The sequence below is a fragment of the Phalangium opilio genome, unplaced genomic scaffold, assembly GCF_054372755.1.
Source record: "Phalangium opilio isolate 3A_F unplaced genomic scaffold, DU_Popi_V2 ptg000098l_1, whole genome shotgun sequence".
In the NCBI taxonomy this organism is placed as follows: Eukaryota; Metazoa; Arthropoda; class Arachnida; order Opiliones; family Phalangiidae; genus Phalangium; species Phalangium opilio.
The window spans coordinates 3609129-3626552 of NW_028324201.1; the positions used below are offsets into that span (position 1 = coordinate 3609129).

Below are 17424 nucleotides of genomic sequence, written 5' to 3' on the forward strand. Positions count from 1 at the left end.
CGTAATGCTGCCGGCGCTGTTGCAAAACAGTTGTCAGCATAACGCCTAACCCAGTCGACAAAATTTTGATACCGTAAGGGTACGCCGAGGAGCGTTAGAAAAAACACATTTTGAAGTACAGGCCTCCATTGACTCAAGAAGATCTTGGGCATTACGACGTATCTGTGCTGTTTTTCGTAACTTTTTGGCTCCGAGTCCTATCCACGTTGATCGATCGAACAACTGTTAAGTTTGAGAAGGACATCGAAGTCGAGGCCTCGTTGAAGAGAACGTGTTCTAACTGGTGCAGGGTACGTAGAACCTTATGCGGTGGGACGGGACTTGTGAGCTTTTAAGGGCCATATCCCATAAAATTCTTCGTCGACCCTTTACCTCCCGAAGGAAGTTACATCCGAGCCACTGCGGGGCTTGAAGCGACTTCACACAAATTTTACACAACTTTAAAGAGACCATAATAGAAATTTCTTTTCCATCCCGATCTATAACCGGGATGGAAAAAGCGTCAAATTAAGTCCTGGCGCAAACTGTTGCTTGCGCCAGGACTTCCCCTTCATTGCAATAGTCAGTTGTGTGGATGCATATGACACTGCAATGAAGGGCGATTCATGAACCACAACCAACAGGCTTTGCTCATGCATTCTGATGGCTGAGGCAACTTTTTACGTTGGCTAGACTATATGTAACTTTGAAGGATTTATACAAAAAGTTACATAAATCTAGCTCATGAATCGAAATTGGTCTCTTTTCAGGCGATGCCCGAGAAGAGACAGCTAGAAAAATCGAAATTGGTCCCTTTTCCGTTGGAAAATTGAGTTTGGTCTTTTCTCACCCAACAAAAGCGGCACGAGTTAAAGAAAGACATCTTTAGTTGGACTTTTAAGAGCATAGCTGAGCAACTGATAACTTTCTTCATGAAACACGGAGCTTATATACTAAATGACCGAGAGCAGATTTAATATTAAACAAGTTCTCTAGATAAAAAAATTTATTTTTTACCGACCACACCCTATGGACCACACCCTGAAACGTATTATTAAAGCCGCGTGTCTTATATAATAACCGCTTGAAAACAGGTTAAAACCGGCTCGAACTAGTCAGGGCATTGTCTTTTTTTTTATTGGAATCGGGTAAGGTCAATTACCTAGCTCCGTAGATTTTTCAAGGGTAACGACTATAAAAGTTTAAGAATTTTTAAAGTTTTTTTGATGAAGATAAACGGCGTGTATTTTAAGATCGTCCATAGCTCAGTGGTTAAAGGCAGGGTCTACTAATGTAATACCCAAAAAGGTGGCGAGTTCAAATCCTGGCCAGTCTACCGAGCTATGGACGATCTTAATATGTATAAAATAAGGTTTGTTTAAGAAGTTGGGGTTAGTTGATAAACAGACGTTAGTCATGAATGACGACTTTTTTTAACTTTAGCGTCTAATACGTGTCTAGATATATACCCAAACAATACCCAATCAAGTTTTAAAAATTATTTGCATCAACCTCTTAACTTGACTAGCGATTATGAAGTTGGGTTGGCAGAAATCATATTTCCAAATCATTGGGTGAATATAAGCGAAGAGTTTAACAAGTTTGAAATTCAGGTTGTAAGTGACCCAAACCGTGACAACTATGCAGCTGTTCGAGAGCCTGTTGAATATCAAAAAATAGAGATACCTGTCAATCGTTATACCAAGACCAAAGAGTACGAACTGCCCCAAAATTTTGTCGAGCTGTTAAATGATGATGTAAACAGTCATCCGTATTTAAAAGGCAAATTATCTTTTAAATTAGTGAATAAATATAAAGACGGGGCCCTGGGAAAGCAGTTAGATACAAACTTTCCCGTTTACCTGCAAGTTTTAGGATAGGAAAACATACGGTTCAAAATACCAGCTGATTCCCCCTTGACCACGCTATTTGAATTTAAAGAGAATAATTACGAAGATGTTCCATATATATCCAAATATCCTGTATCAAAGCATGCTAAAAATATAAGTTTAAATTACACTAATAATTACGTGGAAATCGAAATTGATAATGTTGGAGATAGTTTTAAAAAAAAATTTGATTACAAGTACATTCCCAAAGCCGCCATTAAACGTAAAACAAGCCACGAGGTTCCGCCAATAAGAAAAAAAACCCAGCCGGAATATAAATCTGTACCGCCATCTATACCTATTTTACCGCGAACTACGCCTTTTCTTCCGATACCTATTGCTACGACTGAACCCGTAGTATTTGTACAACCACAGCCATCCAAAATAACCCCTCCCCCACCACCACCCAAAATAACTATTCCAAAACAAACCTCTCCAAAGCCTTATTATCCAACATATTCAGGGCCTGACCCCTCTAAAACGCCAGCTTCAGGTAAACAGTTACCTCCAAATTCGACTAAACCGATACCTCCAAGTTCAAATAAACCGATACCTCCAAGTTCGGATAAACTAATACCTCCGAGCTCAACTAATTCAGCCGCTACTACAACGATTAATTCAGCATCTACCACAACAACTAAACCAACATCTACTACAACAACAACAACTAGGCCAACCCCGTCTACTTCAGATCCCTTAAAGATTCTGACTACAGACCCACCAAAGGCTGAATTACCGAAGTCAAAGCCGGAGCCAACGAAGTCTGAACTACCAAAACCAAAGGCTGAATTACCGAAGCCAAAGCCGGAGCCAACGAAGTCCGAACTACCAAAACCAAAGGCTGAATTACCGAAGCCAAAGCCGGAGCCAGATCCCCTGAAACTTCCGGATTCCCCCAAAATTCCAGCTCCGGACCCATATAAGCCTGATCTATCAAAACAAGAGGCCCCGAAACCCTCTACCTTCGAACCACTGACGCCGACCCCCTCGCCAACAGAGGTTGAGGAAATATATATATTTCCAGACCCCTCAAAACCTGACTTACCGAAACCCGACTCACCGAAACCCGACTTACCGAACCCCGACTTACCGAACCCCGACCTATCGAAACCCGACCTATCCAAGCCTGATCTCTCAAAATCTCCAGACTCTACAACATCCTCTACTTTTGAGCTACCCGTATTACCGACCCCCTCCCCACCATCGGTTGATGAAAAACCCTTGTTTCCGCAGCCGGTTGATCCGCCAAAGAAAACACCCGAGCCGATTATCTCTGAAAAGCCTAAGCAAATTAACCCCGAAGATTATGATAACTATAAAATATTGTTCTTACCGCAAACTTTTAGAGCCAGTAAAACGCCAGAGAAAAACGCCGAAGGGCTTTATCGAGCCGTAACGCGTACTTTAGAAAAATTAGTATTTAAAAAAATTGAAGTAACATATCACACTATAGATAATCGGGGTGATGCTATCATGTATAATTTTAAAACACCGGAATGGGTGGAAATTAAATTTTCTCCCCAACTAGCTAAATTGCTCGATCTTGACCCCAATAAATACTACACAGGACGCAATCAATCTGGTCCTTTGAGGATGACGGTACAAGAATATACCATAAACGAAAACAATGCCTATCTAGAATATCGAGTCAATAGAACCATAAAGCGCTATACCCCTTGGGAAGAACCGTGGCTTTATTTCTTTTTTAAAATGTCAGGCGAGTTTAGATCGACAGATGATTACAAGATTTATGAAGATATTGCCGAAAACCTACAAATAACTGCGCGCAATTTTGACCCTCTAAGATTGCAACAGGCCGAATTTAGCGTTATTAAACAAGGAGCGGAGCATTATTTTAGAGTCCATTGTCCGGCAAAAATTGAAATGCTCTTCCCAAAAGAATTGCGTGATATATTAAATTTAGAAGCTGAATACGTTGGTGGGACGTTTCTATCCACTAAACCTTTAGAGCGTAATTTTACGCATTTCAAAACAACTAATGACACATTTGTCAATTATCGCGTTCATGACTCGCTAATGTATCTATTTACTAAGACCAGTTTCACAAAAATCAAAATACCCGCGGGCGAATATACCTGCGATTTGACGGCGACCGGGGCCGTAATTCCCTTCTCTTTACATTTAAAAATTATAAATCAGTTATTGGGTGTTCAAGAATATATGCCCCGCCAGTATTTTAAAATGTACATTCTCAAAACGGAAACGGAAAATAGATACTATGTTCGTCTCGAAATAGAGCCAGATGTTCGCGTCTCGGTAGCTGGTCCCATGGCCAAGTTATTTAACATTCCCGAAGAGGGAGAATTTTTTCAACATAGTCACTCGGGAGTAGCTTTGGTAAATCCCCGATTAAGATCAATGACCCTGACAGCTAATAATAATTTTTGGACTAGCGAATACGATGTGGATAGATTTCCAGAAGATCCCGACTATGCTGACCAACCGTATGTACCCGGATCTCAAGGCAAACGAGTTGACAATTACGCGTGCGAGATTCCTCCCGGGGTTTATTATCATATTAGCGATGTTTTAAGTGCTATGAGCGAAGCCATGTCCCCGGCGCATAGGAAAAGTCTAAAATTTACGCAGAATGTAGACGGAACCGTGACGGTTTCAAAACTGAACGATACGGTCTCAATTTTGTTTCCCAAAACAACACCCGGAAGAGGGCTCGGGAGGCTGTTAGGCTTTAGTGCCAATCAATTAGATCGGTATCTTAATAACGAGACTTCGGAGTACCCCGCTGATATCATGAGAGGCGTCGATGCCATGTTTGTTTATACCAATATTATCCGTCAACAAATGGTGGGTGGTGGTCAAGCCCCTCTGCTACGTTTCATAAAAATGCCGGCTTTTTCGCTGCTAGACGAGGAGAACCAGGAAATATTTAATAATATCGACTTTTATCCAATTTCAACCAGCGATATACAAGAAATTGAAATTGAATTGAAATCCGATTACGGGGAAAATATCCCGTTTAATTTGGGCAAAGTATATATTAAACTGTTTTTTAGGCGTCGACGTCAATAGAACAGGAGCAATGGTGCCTAATAGATACACTCTGTATTTCCAAAGAGGATCGTCCCTTCCGGCTTTACACGCAAACGTTTTCCAATCGGGGGGTCGCTTCAGTGTGGGCGGCATCTTTAATTCTTTATTGCGCAAAATTACACCCTTTATTAGGCCAGCCCTTAGTACGCTAGCGTCCGAAGCTGTAGGGTTAACGAGTAGAGTAATTAGCGATGCCCAAAACCCCACCATATCACCTCGAGAATCGATTAAACGAAATGTCAAACAATCTATAAATTCCCTACTACATAAAGGCGTGGACCGGTTCGTCAACACTCAAAGCGGGACGGGCCGAAAACGAAAGAGGACTGCTAAAACAAGCCGGAGCAAACGTGTTAAGCGACGCACTAAACGCGATTTTCTAGACTAAACATGTCGACCTACGAAAGTGTTCTTTTCGACTTTGAAGTATTTGAAAAGCCAGTGGTGAATAATAATATTGTTGGGACTAAAACGACTGCTCATTATCCAATTGCCCCACTAACTAATGCAAAATATATAGAATTTATCATTCCTCCCTCTAACAATTATCATGATTTGACTAAAACTCTTTTGAGATTAAAATGTCGCGTTTTACACGAGGACGGCACGGCCGTTCCAGATGCGGAAAAGAAAGTCTCGGTAACAAATTTAATAATTGCCTCGCTATTTTGTCAAGTAGAATTATTTCTCAATGGCGTCGCTGTCCAACAACCTAATAATATGTACCCATATATGGCCTATTTTAAAATACTTTTAAATTATGGACAAACGGCGGCCAATTCCTGGTTAACTTCTATGTTATATTATTTGGATACCATTATCGATCCGGCGACGGCTTTAGCGGATGCCAATATTAACAAAGAAAATAATGGTATTGGTCGTCGCGCTAAACGCGTGGCACAATCAAAGACGTGCGATGTAATTGGCGAATTATTTTTGGATATGTTCAAAACGCCCAAATTCTTACTAGATAATATCGAGGTGCGAATTAGACTTCATCGAAGCTCCACGGATTTTGCTATTATTCACAATGAAACGGGCAAAAAGTATAAGATTGATTTAACGGAATGCACTTTGTTTACGCGCGAAATTGAGGTTAATCCCGAACTGCAACTAGCTCACGCCCAGATGTTAAACTCGGGAATAAACGCTCGCTACGAAGTAAACTCTATTGTTATGAAAAATTTCTTAATAACCACCGGAACGCAAGATTTTATTAGGGACAGCTTGTTTACGGGGCAATTACCCTCGCGAACTGTCGTGGCTTTCGTTACTAATAAAAAATTTGTAGGGGAAGCAACTTCTAACCCCTTGGATCTCCAACATTTCAAACTCGATTTCATGCAATTCTCTTTAAATTCGCAAAATTATCCCGATATCCCGTTTACGCCTAATTTTGACGACGACCAGTACGTTAGATGTTACAATTCTTTATTCGAGGGTCTCGAGATATTAGGTCTTGACCGAGGAAATATAATTTCTTACGATTTATATAAGAAGGGCTTTTTTGTCGTTGTTTTTGATTTGAGTAGAGAACATCTCGCTTCGTTAGGTTTAAATTCCATGCCCCAGACTGGTAACTTGCGATTATCGTTAAGATTTAGCTCTCCGCTAACCGAAAACGTCACGTGCATTGTCATGGCCGAATTTCCAAACAATCAGTTAATAATATCTAAAAACAGAGAAATTATTTATAATCACCCCAACGTATAAAAGACTAAAACTTTATAAATACAATATCAGTCGCGAGCCAAGATGCACCAAGTACACACCGTCACGCCAAAGCTCGACATTTGCGTCATTGAATCAATTGAACCTAAAATATTAATTCAAAGATCGGATACGCGTACAAAAACTATATTAAAACCTAACGCCTGGTACGCTTTGTTTCGGTTTCAAAATGAACTCACGTCCTTTTTTGACGGAAAAATACCTCGCTATCACATTTGGTTGCCCGTCAAAGAGCGCATCAAGCTGGAATGCTTCGTCAACTCGAAAGATGAACGTCTAATCGATCTTCGATACTATGAACGAGGCAGCGGCAGTCGTTATTTCCTCAACTTTAGCACCAGCGAAGGATTCAGCCTGAACAAAACAGGATGGCAGACATTGATCGACTTAAAGCCGTTGATTGACGAGGATCTCAAGGCATGCGCGAATTAATTTTAAACGAGCTCACTACCACTTTGTTTGACGTCACTTCCACTTGCGCCAACGTCGAGTGTCGAAAACAAATATGCCACTCTCAAAGCTGCTCGGAATTTGACACAAATTTCAGCGATCGAGTCGAGCGTAATTTGCACGAAGCGTTGCCTCAACTGGATCGTGAGAAAATTTTGCATCAATTTGAGACCGAACACGGATGGATCGAGGATCAAGAGGATATTTACGCTTATTTTGTCAACAGTTTTGCCGATTTAAAGAATGCCTTGATTTATGGCTATTAAGATAAATGTACTGATATATCGTATTTGTTTAACTGATATTGTTTTTATAAAATACCTTTGCGTGTATTAAATAAAGTTGTTTATTGGTAAACCATTTAGTCGTTATTTATACTTGTTAAGACATGGACGCTAAAATTAGAAAAATTTATTACGACATGGCTAATCCGGCCGCCTATGGGTCGCTAGCCAGATTACAAAAGGCCTTACCGGACGTGCCAAAAGCAAAATTAATCGCCTTTCTCGAGAAACAACCTGCCTACACGAAACATCGATTTCGACGTTTCCGATTCAAAACTAACCAGGTGTACGCTTCGAGCATGGACGATGTTTTTCAAGCTGATTTGTTGGATCTACCGAAATTAAAACGTTTTAATAAAAATGTTCGCTATGTTTTGTGCGTCATTGACGTCTTAAGCCGCTACGGATGGACAGTACCTCTTAGAAAAAAAACATCTGGCGAGGTTATCGAGGCTTTTAAAAAAATATTTCGAGAGAGGATCCCTTTAAAAATATACACGGACTACGGTGGAGAATTTAGTTCGCGCAACTTTGATTCCTTCTTGAAACGGCACAATGTGCAAATACATTTTGCCCGGAGTCAGCATAAGGCCAGTCTCGCGGAACGCTTTATTAGAACAATTAAGGAACAAATTGCCCGGGTTATTACGGCCACGGGGAATAAAAATTACGTTAAATATTTACCTTTAATTACTCAAGCCTATAATGAACGGGTTCATTCAACTACTGGAATTGCACCGGTTCATGTTAATATAGATAACGAATCAATCATTTGGAATAAACTGTACGGGAAATCAAACGGCATTACTCGATACGCACCGAGGCTTAAAGTTGGCGACTACGTGCGTCTCTCTATAGCTAGTCGGGTATTTAGAAAAACCAGCTCGGGAGGCACGTTTACTGACGATATATTTCGCGTTGTTGACGTCATACCCAGGTCACCACCCGTCTATCGCGTAGCGGATTTAAAGGGGGAGCAAATTCTGGGTGTTTTCTACGGCGCCGAATTACAAAAAGTCTCGTTACCTAAGACTAAATTATGAACACTTCGCAAATAAACGCTCTTTTAACTTGCGACAAAAGAACGCGACCCTACTATTTAGGATGCTTCCCAGTAGACAGACTCCCAGAACGGCCAAAAAGGTCCAAATTTTGCTTTATATTTAATAATGAAGCAGCTGGAGAGGCTGGAGAACATTGGATAGCGTGCTTTTCTAACAATGACACGGTGGAAATGTTTTGCACTTACGGAAATTCGCCGCGATACTATAAAGTTAATTTAAAACGATACGGGAAACGAGTTGTTTACAATAAACAACAAATTCAACATCCATTTTTTCAACTGTGCGGTATCCATTGTTGTCTGTACCTAGCACTCCGCTGTCAGGGCGTGGCTAGAAAGACGATATTAGTCGCCATCTATGACCAGAATCTTAAACTTAACGACTATGTCGCTTTATTATATTTATCTTTACATTTAAAAAAACATGTACACAGATATTGTTCGCAATAAAACAATTTTTTATTTGTCTAAATATTACATTTTTTTTTATTAATCAATAGCGCGCCATTTATTATGCCTCTTTCTCCTCTCGTTAGATGGAACCAGCGGTCCTAAGTTTTGAAGTTCGTCTTTCTTTTTCCGAGGTTTTTTCTTTTTTTTTCTTGTTCTTCTGTTTAGCGGAGGCCGTCTCAAACAGGTTTTCCAAGTCCGTTAAATTGTCCCCGTTTTCCTCCGCTAAATTCTCTTGTTCATCGACAATTTCCTCTTGTAAATCGTCGTCACGATTTGCATAACCGACAGCTCCTTCTTCTAGCTCTCTTTTTGGCGTGAAAAATGTGTTTTGCAAATGATTTGCAAGAACTTCGGCTTGCCGTTTCACCATATCTCCAACATAGGTCGGCCCATATTGCTGGTAAAAATCTTCTCGTGTTGGTGTCCCCGCAGCCGTTTCGCTTTTTAAAACCTTTTGCCGAGGCTCGGTTCGTTTAGGCGTAGTAAAAGAACTGCCCGAAGCGCTTGTTGTCGGTGATGACGTGGCATAGCTCGGCCATGACAATTGTTTTTTTCGCGGGGGCATTTTAGGGGTGACCGGTAATGGCGGCGTGGGGACATTTGCCATTGTTTGTGTTACGACCTCAAATTTAGGTAAAGGAATTTGTTTCTCGATACTTAAATATTTCTTAAAAGCGTCTAAATATTTATATAATTTATCGTAGGCATTCAATGGCAATTTTAAAATATCCTCAATCTCTCGGTCCAAAGCAGAGTGTTCTTGGGCAGCTGTTGAAGTTACTGCGCTAGCGGGCACAAGAACCATTTGTTTCATAGTTTAGCAGCTATGGCTTGGACAATTGAAGGCAAAATTGCGGCAAGCAACGTCGTAAGAAAACCACCTGATTGCTGCAACAACAGCTTTTTTTTGCTTTTCTGCGACAAGGTACTTGATCCGAGTTGTCTAATAATTTTCTTGTACTTTGCTAGCTTTTTCTTGCGGTCTTTGCTCAAAAAAATACCCCCGCCCTTTAAATTCTTACAAATTGTCTGAATGCTCTTTAATTGAGGTGCGCTACTATTGTTTAAGAGGGTTCGTCGTTGTTTACAGCTAGTTTGACGCAAGCTCTGTAAATAAGGGACAAATTTGGCAAACTTTGCTGAGGGACGCGCTACGACGAGTCGGGAGCGTTTTGCTGATCGACGTTTAACGCGTGGGGCCATTATTCAAATGACAATTAAATTTAATCGACATAGACATACATAGGTGATTCGTGAGGTAAAACACGCGACCTTAATCGTAAATTTTCCGGAGTTTCTTGTTTTAAATCAATTAACAAATAGCTATAGGGTTCTTTAGTGGCTAGTCTGTACGCCTCCGTAATACGCTTCGGGTTATCTGGACTTATTTGTTGCGCTAAATATCTAATAGAGGCGACATCTCGAGGATTTTTCATTATTATAAAATAGGAAGAGTTTTGAGAAATTATCCGCGATTGGCTACCCTTGGGAAACAGTTGTTGAGTAATAATAATAACCGTATACCCTAAATGATGCGACGTCACGCACACTAAATCGGCAATATGAGCTTGTTTAAATAATTGGCTAGCTAAGTCGTCTAGTATCAAGTAGGAGTCGCGATTCATTTCCCAAAAGTCCGGATCCGCCGTTGGCAAGCCTTGAATAAATTGAATTCCCGGAATCAATTGTTTCAATTTTTCGTAGTTTGGCTGCCAGGCGGCGTAGCAATAAATAACCTTTTTATGCGGTGGGTCAAACATAAGCTGATGATTTTGCAATAAGTTACTTAAAAGAAAACTCTTCCCCACTTGCGTTGGCCCTACGATTAGAAATTGAGCGGGTGTTTGGAACTTTAAAGAATGCGAGACTGACTCGGTTGGATTCATCTTGATTAATAAACATTTTTATTTTAATTAACAGTTTATATATATAATATACATAATCAAAAATACAATTAACCCAAAACCCAAAGACCCTTAATAAACACAAATTAGAAAATATTTAAACAAAATAAACGAAACCCTTTTACCCAAAAAAAAATTCCCCTATTTAGTAATTGTTTTTTTAAAAAGTTTCTCTTCTAATTCCAGACAACGCTGGCGAAAGCGTTGGTCGTTGAGGAGGTTAAAGTTCACGCGAGACTCGAAGGGTAGTTGGTACACACGCACTACAGAAGAAAACACGACGGATTTATGCGCACGCGCACTTTTTCGTTTCCCGACCGCTCTTTGTTGGTGGCTGGGCATGTTTGGATTAGAGGCTCGCAAACATCCTCGCCCTCGCTGGTCGGGAAGTCCGGAACCCCCTGACGCAGTGGTTTGTTGTTGCACGGTTTCTTGGAAACCATCGGACACGATGGACTGTGTTTCCGATGTTCCCTCGATGGATGGTCCGTGCAACGCCACTGGTACAAGGCGATGCCGCAAAAGGCGCAGCGCGTCGTCTGTGTTTCTACATCTGCAAGATAGAAACCGTCTTTGGCCAGGGCTTCGATAGGAACGCAAGATTCCCACAAGCCCTCAAAAGTATGTCTTCGCCTAGCCTCGTAATTCATGCGAAAGAGATGTTGAAGCGGGTGTTGCCTCTTTGAAACCGTAGGGTCGACTGGTTGTCAAATCGGCGTTCAACAATCTCTTATTCGAGGTTTGGCGAAATCTTTTGGTGATTTTAACGGCCTCTAGCTGCAGCTTGTATTTATCCCGTTTAAAATTAAAAGGGACATTGACTGTAACTTCCTTTTCCGGATTCATCGCTACACTTTCAAAGGTTTCAAAGTCAAGTTTTTCAAGATTTTCTCGATTTAACGTCAACCCTTTAATTTTCTTGACTTCTTTTCCTTTGCTAGTGCGAAACGAGTAACTTTTGGCACCGGTACTACAAAAGGAAGTTATATAATCACCGCCGAGTTCGTCCGCCCAGCAACCAATATGATTGCCAGTTGGAATGTCAAACTTTCCCGGTAGATGGCGGTAGATTATCGAGTCGGTGTCACAATACAAAGCTGCGCGGTCTAATTGAAGCAACATTTTGTTCAATTCGAGTCGCCCGTAGCAAGAAACAAAGCTCCCCACAATGGCCGATCCCAGTTTGTAGTCCGAAACGTAATCGCTTTTGGCTTTGTACGATAAGAGAGCGATCGACTCCGTAACTGGCCGTAAGTCGACTAATTCCAGAGTGTAATCGCTCGCGTATCGTATCAATTCGTAATAATTGTTGATAAAGATGCTGCGAATATTTCCCGTATTCAGAGCCATGCGACCCCAAAGAGAATTTAAATTAATTTTAGCGATATTACGCAGGGAAGGATTTGATTGAATATCCGCCACGGTCAGAGAAAGCTTTTCATTCTTGTTTATATCAGCGATATACGCCTCTTTTTGCAGAGGCGTTTGCGCGTGAGCGGGAAATCCGGAATTCTTCACTTTCAAGGCGATAAAATCAGTCATGTACTGGGCAAAGAAATATTCCGTTTTTGGATAATGGTACACTTCGAATATATCGAGGAGTTTATAACCATGTTCCATAGCGGCATATACTTCGACCGTTGGCCAGACTGATTCGAAAGCCCGTTCATTAACAGTGTGATCGCAGATTTCCGCTCGCAATTCTAGGCACGTGCGACAGAGAGCGTAAGCTAATTTACCACCGCTGCGAAAGGGAATTAAGGGGATGTGCAGATCTTGAGGGGCCAACAGACGACAACTCATAACGCCAAAATACCATCCTGGCGATTTGTCAAAATCTCTGTTATAGATTATGGGGTGGCCGCTAGGGTACGGACAATCGCGACAAACTTTCGGGTACATAGAAATAATATCCTTGTAGAAAATTTTCTCCTCACCTTGCACGTGGCAGTTAAGAACAAAATTTTCCGTTCGTCCCCCATAGAGAGCGCTACGGGCTGATATTTGAGGTCGAAAAGTTAAACTTTTGCAGAAAGCCTTTGCTTCGGCGTTTTCTTTTAAAAGCTTAGCAAATTGACACTCAAAAATCGAGGTATATTCATACCCGACCATCTTCTCTTTAATAAACAGCTCTCTATCTAGAGTCCGTTCGTACAGAAATCTGTTGCTGGCTTTGAGTTGGGTATTGTAGGCATTAAGTTTTTGACATGGACAACCGTGAAAGTAGCAACCGTGGAAATCGTAGATTTTGGGCGGAGTTTCGCTATAGCCGTCGACTAAATAGCGCCCCACCCGATATTCACCCCCATAGCTTAAAGCCGTTCGCAATTTTATATTTTCCGTTTTCTCCACCCAAGCGAGATATTTTAAGCTAATCTGACTGTGATTAAATTTTGCGTTATAGCCGTTAGAAGGAACAATACCCATGCTGTAAGGTTTATAGTAATTGTTAAGATAAATAGTGGTTAAAGCACCCGCCAAAGTAATATTTTTTAAGCAAAAAGGGTCTAATTTTGTTAGATCTACGTAAATTTTTCTAAAAGCTTCGACGCCTTGTCTTAGGACTTTGACGTCTTGAATGCAATATTTAATAAGCTCCTCTTTGATGTTGTAAATAGATCCTTCCATTGACGCGTACCAAGCTTGAAAATCTCGATAATCATTGGCCTTCATTTGAGCTACGTTAAAGTACGAAGCTTCAGGGATGACACCAATGTAATTAAGATTTTCTTCGGTATGAAAATCAAATGAAAAGAATCCTTTCGCCACATCGCCGAGGCTAAACATGCTGGTGAAATTACGCAGAGGTTGACTAATGTAATTAAAGCTATCGAGGAATCTAATTTGCGGTCCCTCTAGATGAATCATTAAAATTTTACTGCCGTCAAAAATAACGGCAGGGGTGACGTGTCTATGGACTAAAGCGTTAAGAATTAAGAAGTTATCAAAAGCTTTCGCGTAATGAGCTACGACTTGAGTGTTAGTAAAGCGCGGTTGGTACGTCTTACGTTTCTGTCCAGTCAAAACTACCTGCTCTACGCTAAATAAATAATTTAAAAATTGCTCGACGCAATTGGCGCCGTAAAAAATTTTGGTTTCAAAGCCAGCTTCAGTCTCTACGTCGCAAACTAGTAAAATGGGGACGTGGATATTATTTCTCAGAATAGTCTCAATGTCGTAATAAATAAACCGCGAGGCTTTCATTTTGGTTTCCAAAGGCATAACAAAATGTTCACCTGGCGGATGAACTATTTTACACTGAGAGCATTCGGGATTGCAGTCGTGGTCGTCACCCATCAGTCGCCCACATTCTAAACATCGTTTTTGGCTAGCGCAGGTGCCATTAAGTAAATGAGTTTCGTAGCAGGGGCCCGGGAAAAAGTAGCGGTGGCATTCGTCGCAACGTTTTAAAACATCCTCGTTGGTTAAATGAAAAGCTTCTCCTTGACACCGAAAACATATATAGGGTTTTGTATCCTCGGGGCATTTATGCTCTTTTAGCAATTCACGTTTGTAAAACGATTTCAAGCATAAATCGCAAGAGGTACAACCCCCCATCATGCCATGCCAAGTTTTCGCGGGGTGGATATGATCACCAATTTTAAGGAGATAGATAAATTTAGGAGCTTGGGGTCCTTTGAAAAATATGGTAAAATTATTCGCAGCATCAACGATTACGATTCGATAATGGGGAACTAAATAATTTTGAAATTTTTGAATATCTTCTAGAGTAACAAAACCTTCGGGGACTCCCGCTTTTCTGTGCAAGATTTTCGCAATATTACCTTGAAGAGTGCTATTGCGTCTCAGTTTGTTAAAATTGTCCTGGTTAAAGGGCGGACCTTGCTTATTTTGTTGATAAAAATTGCGATCGGCCATCTCTTTACCCAGAACTAAACTCCGGGCAAAACAGAGATTATCATTATTCTCCATAAAAATAAATTGGTTATTTTGTTTAACGAAATAATCCAAATTAACCAAAGTTCTATTTTTTATGGATTTATAATAAGTCCCTATATTTGCATCGAGGTTTAGAAAAATTATATCAAACTGAAAATCTTCACCATTAAAGACAAAATCCCGACTAGATTGCGTTACTCTATAAATGGTGCGCATGATTCGCTTACTGGTGAATTTGTCAATTTTTATAAATTTAATATTAACGGGAGTCGTCAATCCGGGGGAGCTTAAAACAAATCGAACCCGATTATACCCGGGATTCTCGGTTACTAATTTACGTATAACTTCGTCGAGAATTTTTCGAAAAATTCGAAAAAAATTTTTAAAAGCTATACGCAAATCGATTTGTTTACAATGCCACTTGCGACTCGTTTTGTCAATCTGCCGCTCAATTGTGTAGTACCGGTTTACCTGTGCGTGTTCTTCTCCCTCACTACCCTCCGAGTCACTCCCGCTGCTGCCGCTGCTCGAACTCATTTTTTGAATCTCTATCAGAAATAAAAAAAATTGGAACAAAATTTTGGTTTGTAAATTTATTGTCAATAAGATACGTACTTTGCTAGGCGGCTGCTGAGCGGCTTCTGCGTCGTTCTTCACGTCGTCCACCAAGCGATGGAAAGCGTTAAGGAGTTTGATGGCGTCTTTGTTTTTAGCGTCAACGACTCTTTTTAGCCGCTTATGTCTACACTCCCACAGTTTGTCCGCCTGGGCGTCTTTTATATCTTTAAATTTGTAGACACTGATGTCTATGTAGAAATCCCCCTTTCGCGGGGGGATTTTAGTTTCGAAATATTGCCCGTCGCTTCTCAAGCGATAGGACCCCTCAACCCCGTTGACGCCGACAACGTGTTTCTGCAACACGTCCTGGACAAACTCCTCGTCGTCAGAATCGAGGAGGATCTCAACGGGGTCGGGTTTTACAAATTGACTCAGCGTTGACGGTGTCGATTATTAGGAGAAGACGGTGGAGATTCAAACATAGATTGAGACTCTTGGTACTTGTTCATGGCTGGATCGATTGTGAGAATCCAATACCAATGCTCAAGCTTTTATACCCAAAATCTTAGACCATTTTTTTTTTTTTTTTAGAATACAGGCTTAGACATGGTTTTTTTTATTAAGAGTTTAAAAAATATAATTATGTCTGATACGCTATTTTTAATTTGACCTAAAAAACATTTTTTTATTGTGGAGTTGGTACTAAAGATTATAGAAGACATTAGGATATCTATCTATATAAAAAATACCTCTATAGTTTAATATTAATATACATTTATTTAGATTTAAATCATGTCAAAAAAACAATTTCCGTCCCTCCCAAAGTAATTAGTTTTAACCTTCACTAATAAATTGTTTTTCTTATATAAAGCGATCTCGTGAGAATTATTCAAATTATTCGAAACACGCCTAAACAAGCTTTTGCATACGAATAATATTTGTCCCCTTAGGCATTTATCAAAGTAACTTCTTTTTAACCTTCGCTAAAGGGTTTTTTATATAACACGATCTCGTTTGAATTATTTAAAACACACCTAGACAACTTTTTTGCATACGAAAAAAAACTTAGACCTCGGAGAGATTTTGTAATTTTATACCTATATATCTAATTAACTTTTTGGCTATTTATTGAATTTTAAAAATCTTGAAAGTATTGGCTAGACACTATTAGATTTGACCTCGCTAATTTTGTATATAAGCCCCAAGTTTCAAAATGAAAGTTATCAGTTGTTTAACTTCTGTTTCTGAAACACTATCCCAAAAACTTTAAGATGTCTTTTTCGACCGCTCCTCGTTTGCCCTGCCTGCCCGTGATCAAAATCCATCCGGCAGCGCTTACTCCCCGTCGTGCCACCCCCCAGTCGGCCGGACTGGACTTATATTGTCCAGTGGATACCGTAATCGACCCTCACGGTATCAAAATCGTGTCGACTGGGTTAGGCGTGATGCTGCCCGAGAACAGCTACGGCCGCATTGTTGGCCGTAGCAGCTTAACGGCCCAAGGGCTGTTTGTCGCCGAGGGGACGATAGGTATGTTTATTAGTTATTTTATAGTGTGTAAAAGTATAATAATTCTTAACAATAATAGACGCCGACTATCGGGGACCCCTAAAAGTCGTCATCGCCAACGTCGGGGACACCGCCTACAATATTCGGCGGGGCAATAGGCTTGCCCAATTGATAGTGACACCGGTTATATTGCTAAGACCGGTGGAAACGGCGGTAAATATTTTCAAGTTTTTAATTTAGGTTTCAACATGTAACACATTTTTATGTTGTTTCTAGAGTCTGACCCCTACATCACGTGGCACTGGGGGGTTCGGCTCGACCGGTGTTTAATCTTTTTAAATGGTGGTGGGTTTTTCATATAAATATTTGTTATTGTATATATTATATTGTTTGTTATTAAAAAATTTTTATTTCTATATTTGTTATTCTTGTCAGACTTATAATTATAGGCTTATTTTCTAACTCCACCTTAATTAACCTATCCAATGATATTATCTCTTTACTTACGCTCCGCCTAATGTGACAAATAGGATCCAATTAAAACTGCCGCTTAACTCTCTAGTATGTTACATATAGCACGTACTAGCAATTTAAATATCATTTGCTATCATAGCCCTCGCAATATGTTGTGC

At 40.3% G+C, this 17424-nt stretch overlaps 2 protein-coding genes and 1 long non-coding RNA gene across 3 annotated transcripts; 2 read left to right on the top strand and 1 right to left on the bottom strand.

Moving 5' to 3' along the window:
* The first annotated feature begins 11040 nt into the window (after positions 1-11040).
* LOC149634516 (uncharacterized) lies at positions 11041-12699 on the top strand. Its single transcript, XM_089851009.1, has 4 exons — positions 11041-11446; positions 11520-11564; positions 11638-11687; positions 11767-12699. The coding sequence occupies exons 1-4, from the start codon at positions 11293-11295 to the stop codon at positions 12067-12069; spliced, it is 552 nt and encodes a 183-aa protein (XP_089707135.1). The 5' UTR covers positions 11041-11292; the 3' UTR covers positions 12070-12699.
* LOC149634517 (uncharacterized) lies at positions 11269-15714 on the bottom strand. Its single transcript, XR_016373603.1, has 3 exons — positions 15341-15714; positions 15197-15273; positions 11269-11378 (listed from the first exon to the last, which is right to left on the bottom strand). It is a non-coding gene; the product is annotated as an uncharacterized LOC149634517 (long non-coding RNA).
* Positions 15715-15963: 249 nt separating this feature from the next.
* On the top strand, positions 15964-17086 carry LOC149634518 (uncharacterized). Its single transcript, XM_089850964.1, has 2 exons — positions 15964-16813; positions 16872-17086. Exons 1-2 carry the CDS (start codon positions 16555-16557, stop codon positions 17030-17032), a joined length of 420 nt encoding a protein of 139 aa, XP_089707090.1. The 5' UTR covers positions 15964-16554; the 3' UTR covers positions 17033-17086.
* The last annotated feature ends 338 nt before the right edge of the window (positions 17087-17424 follow it).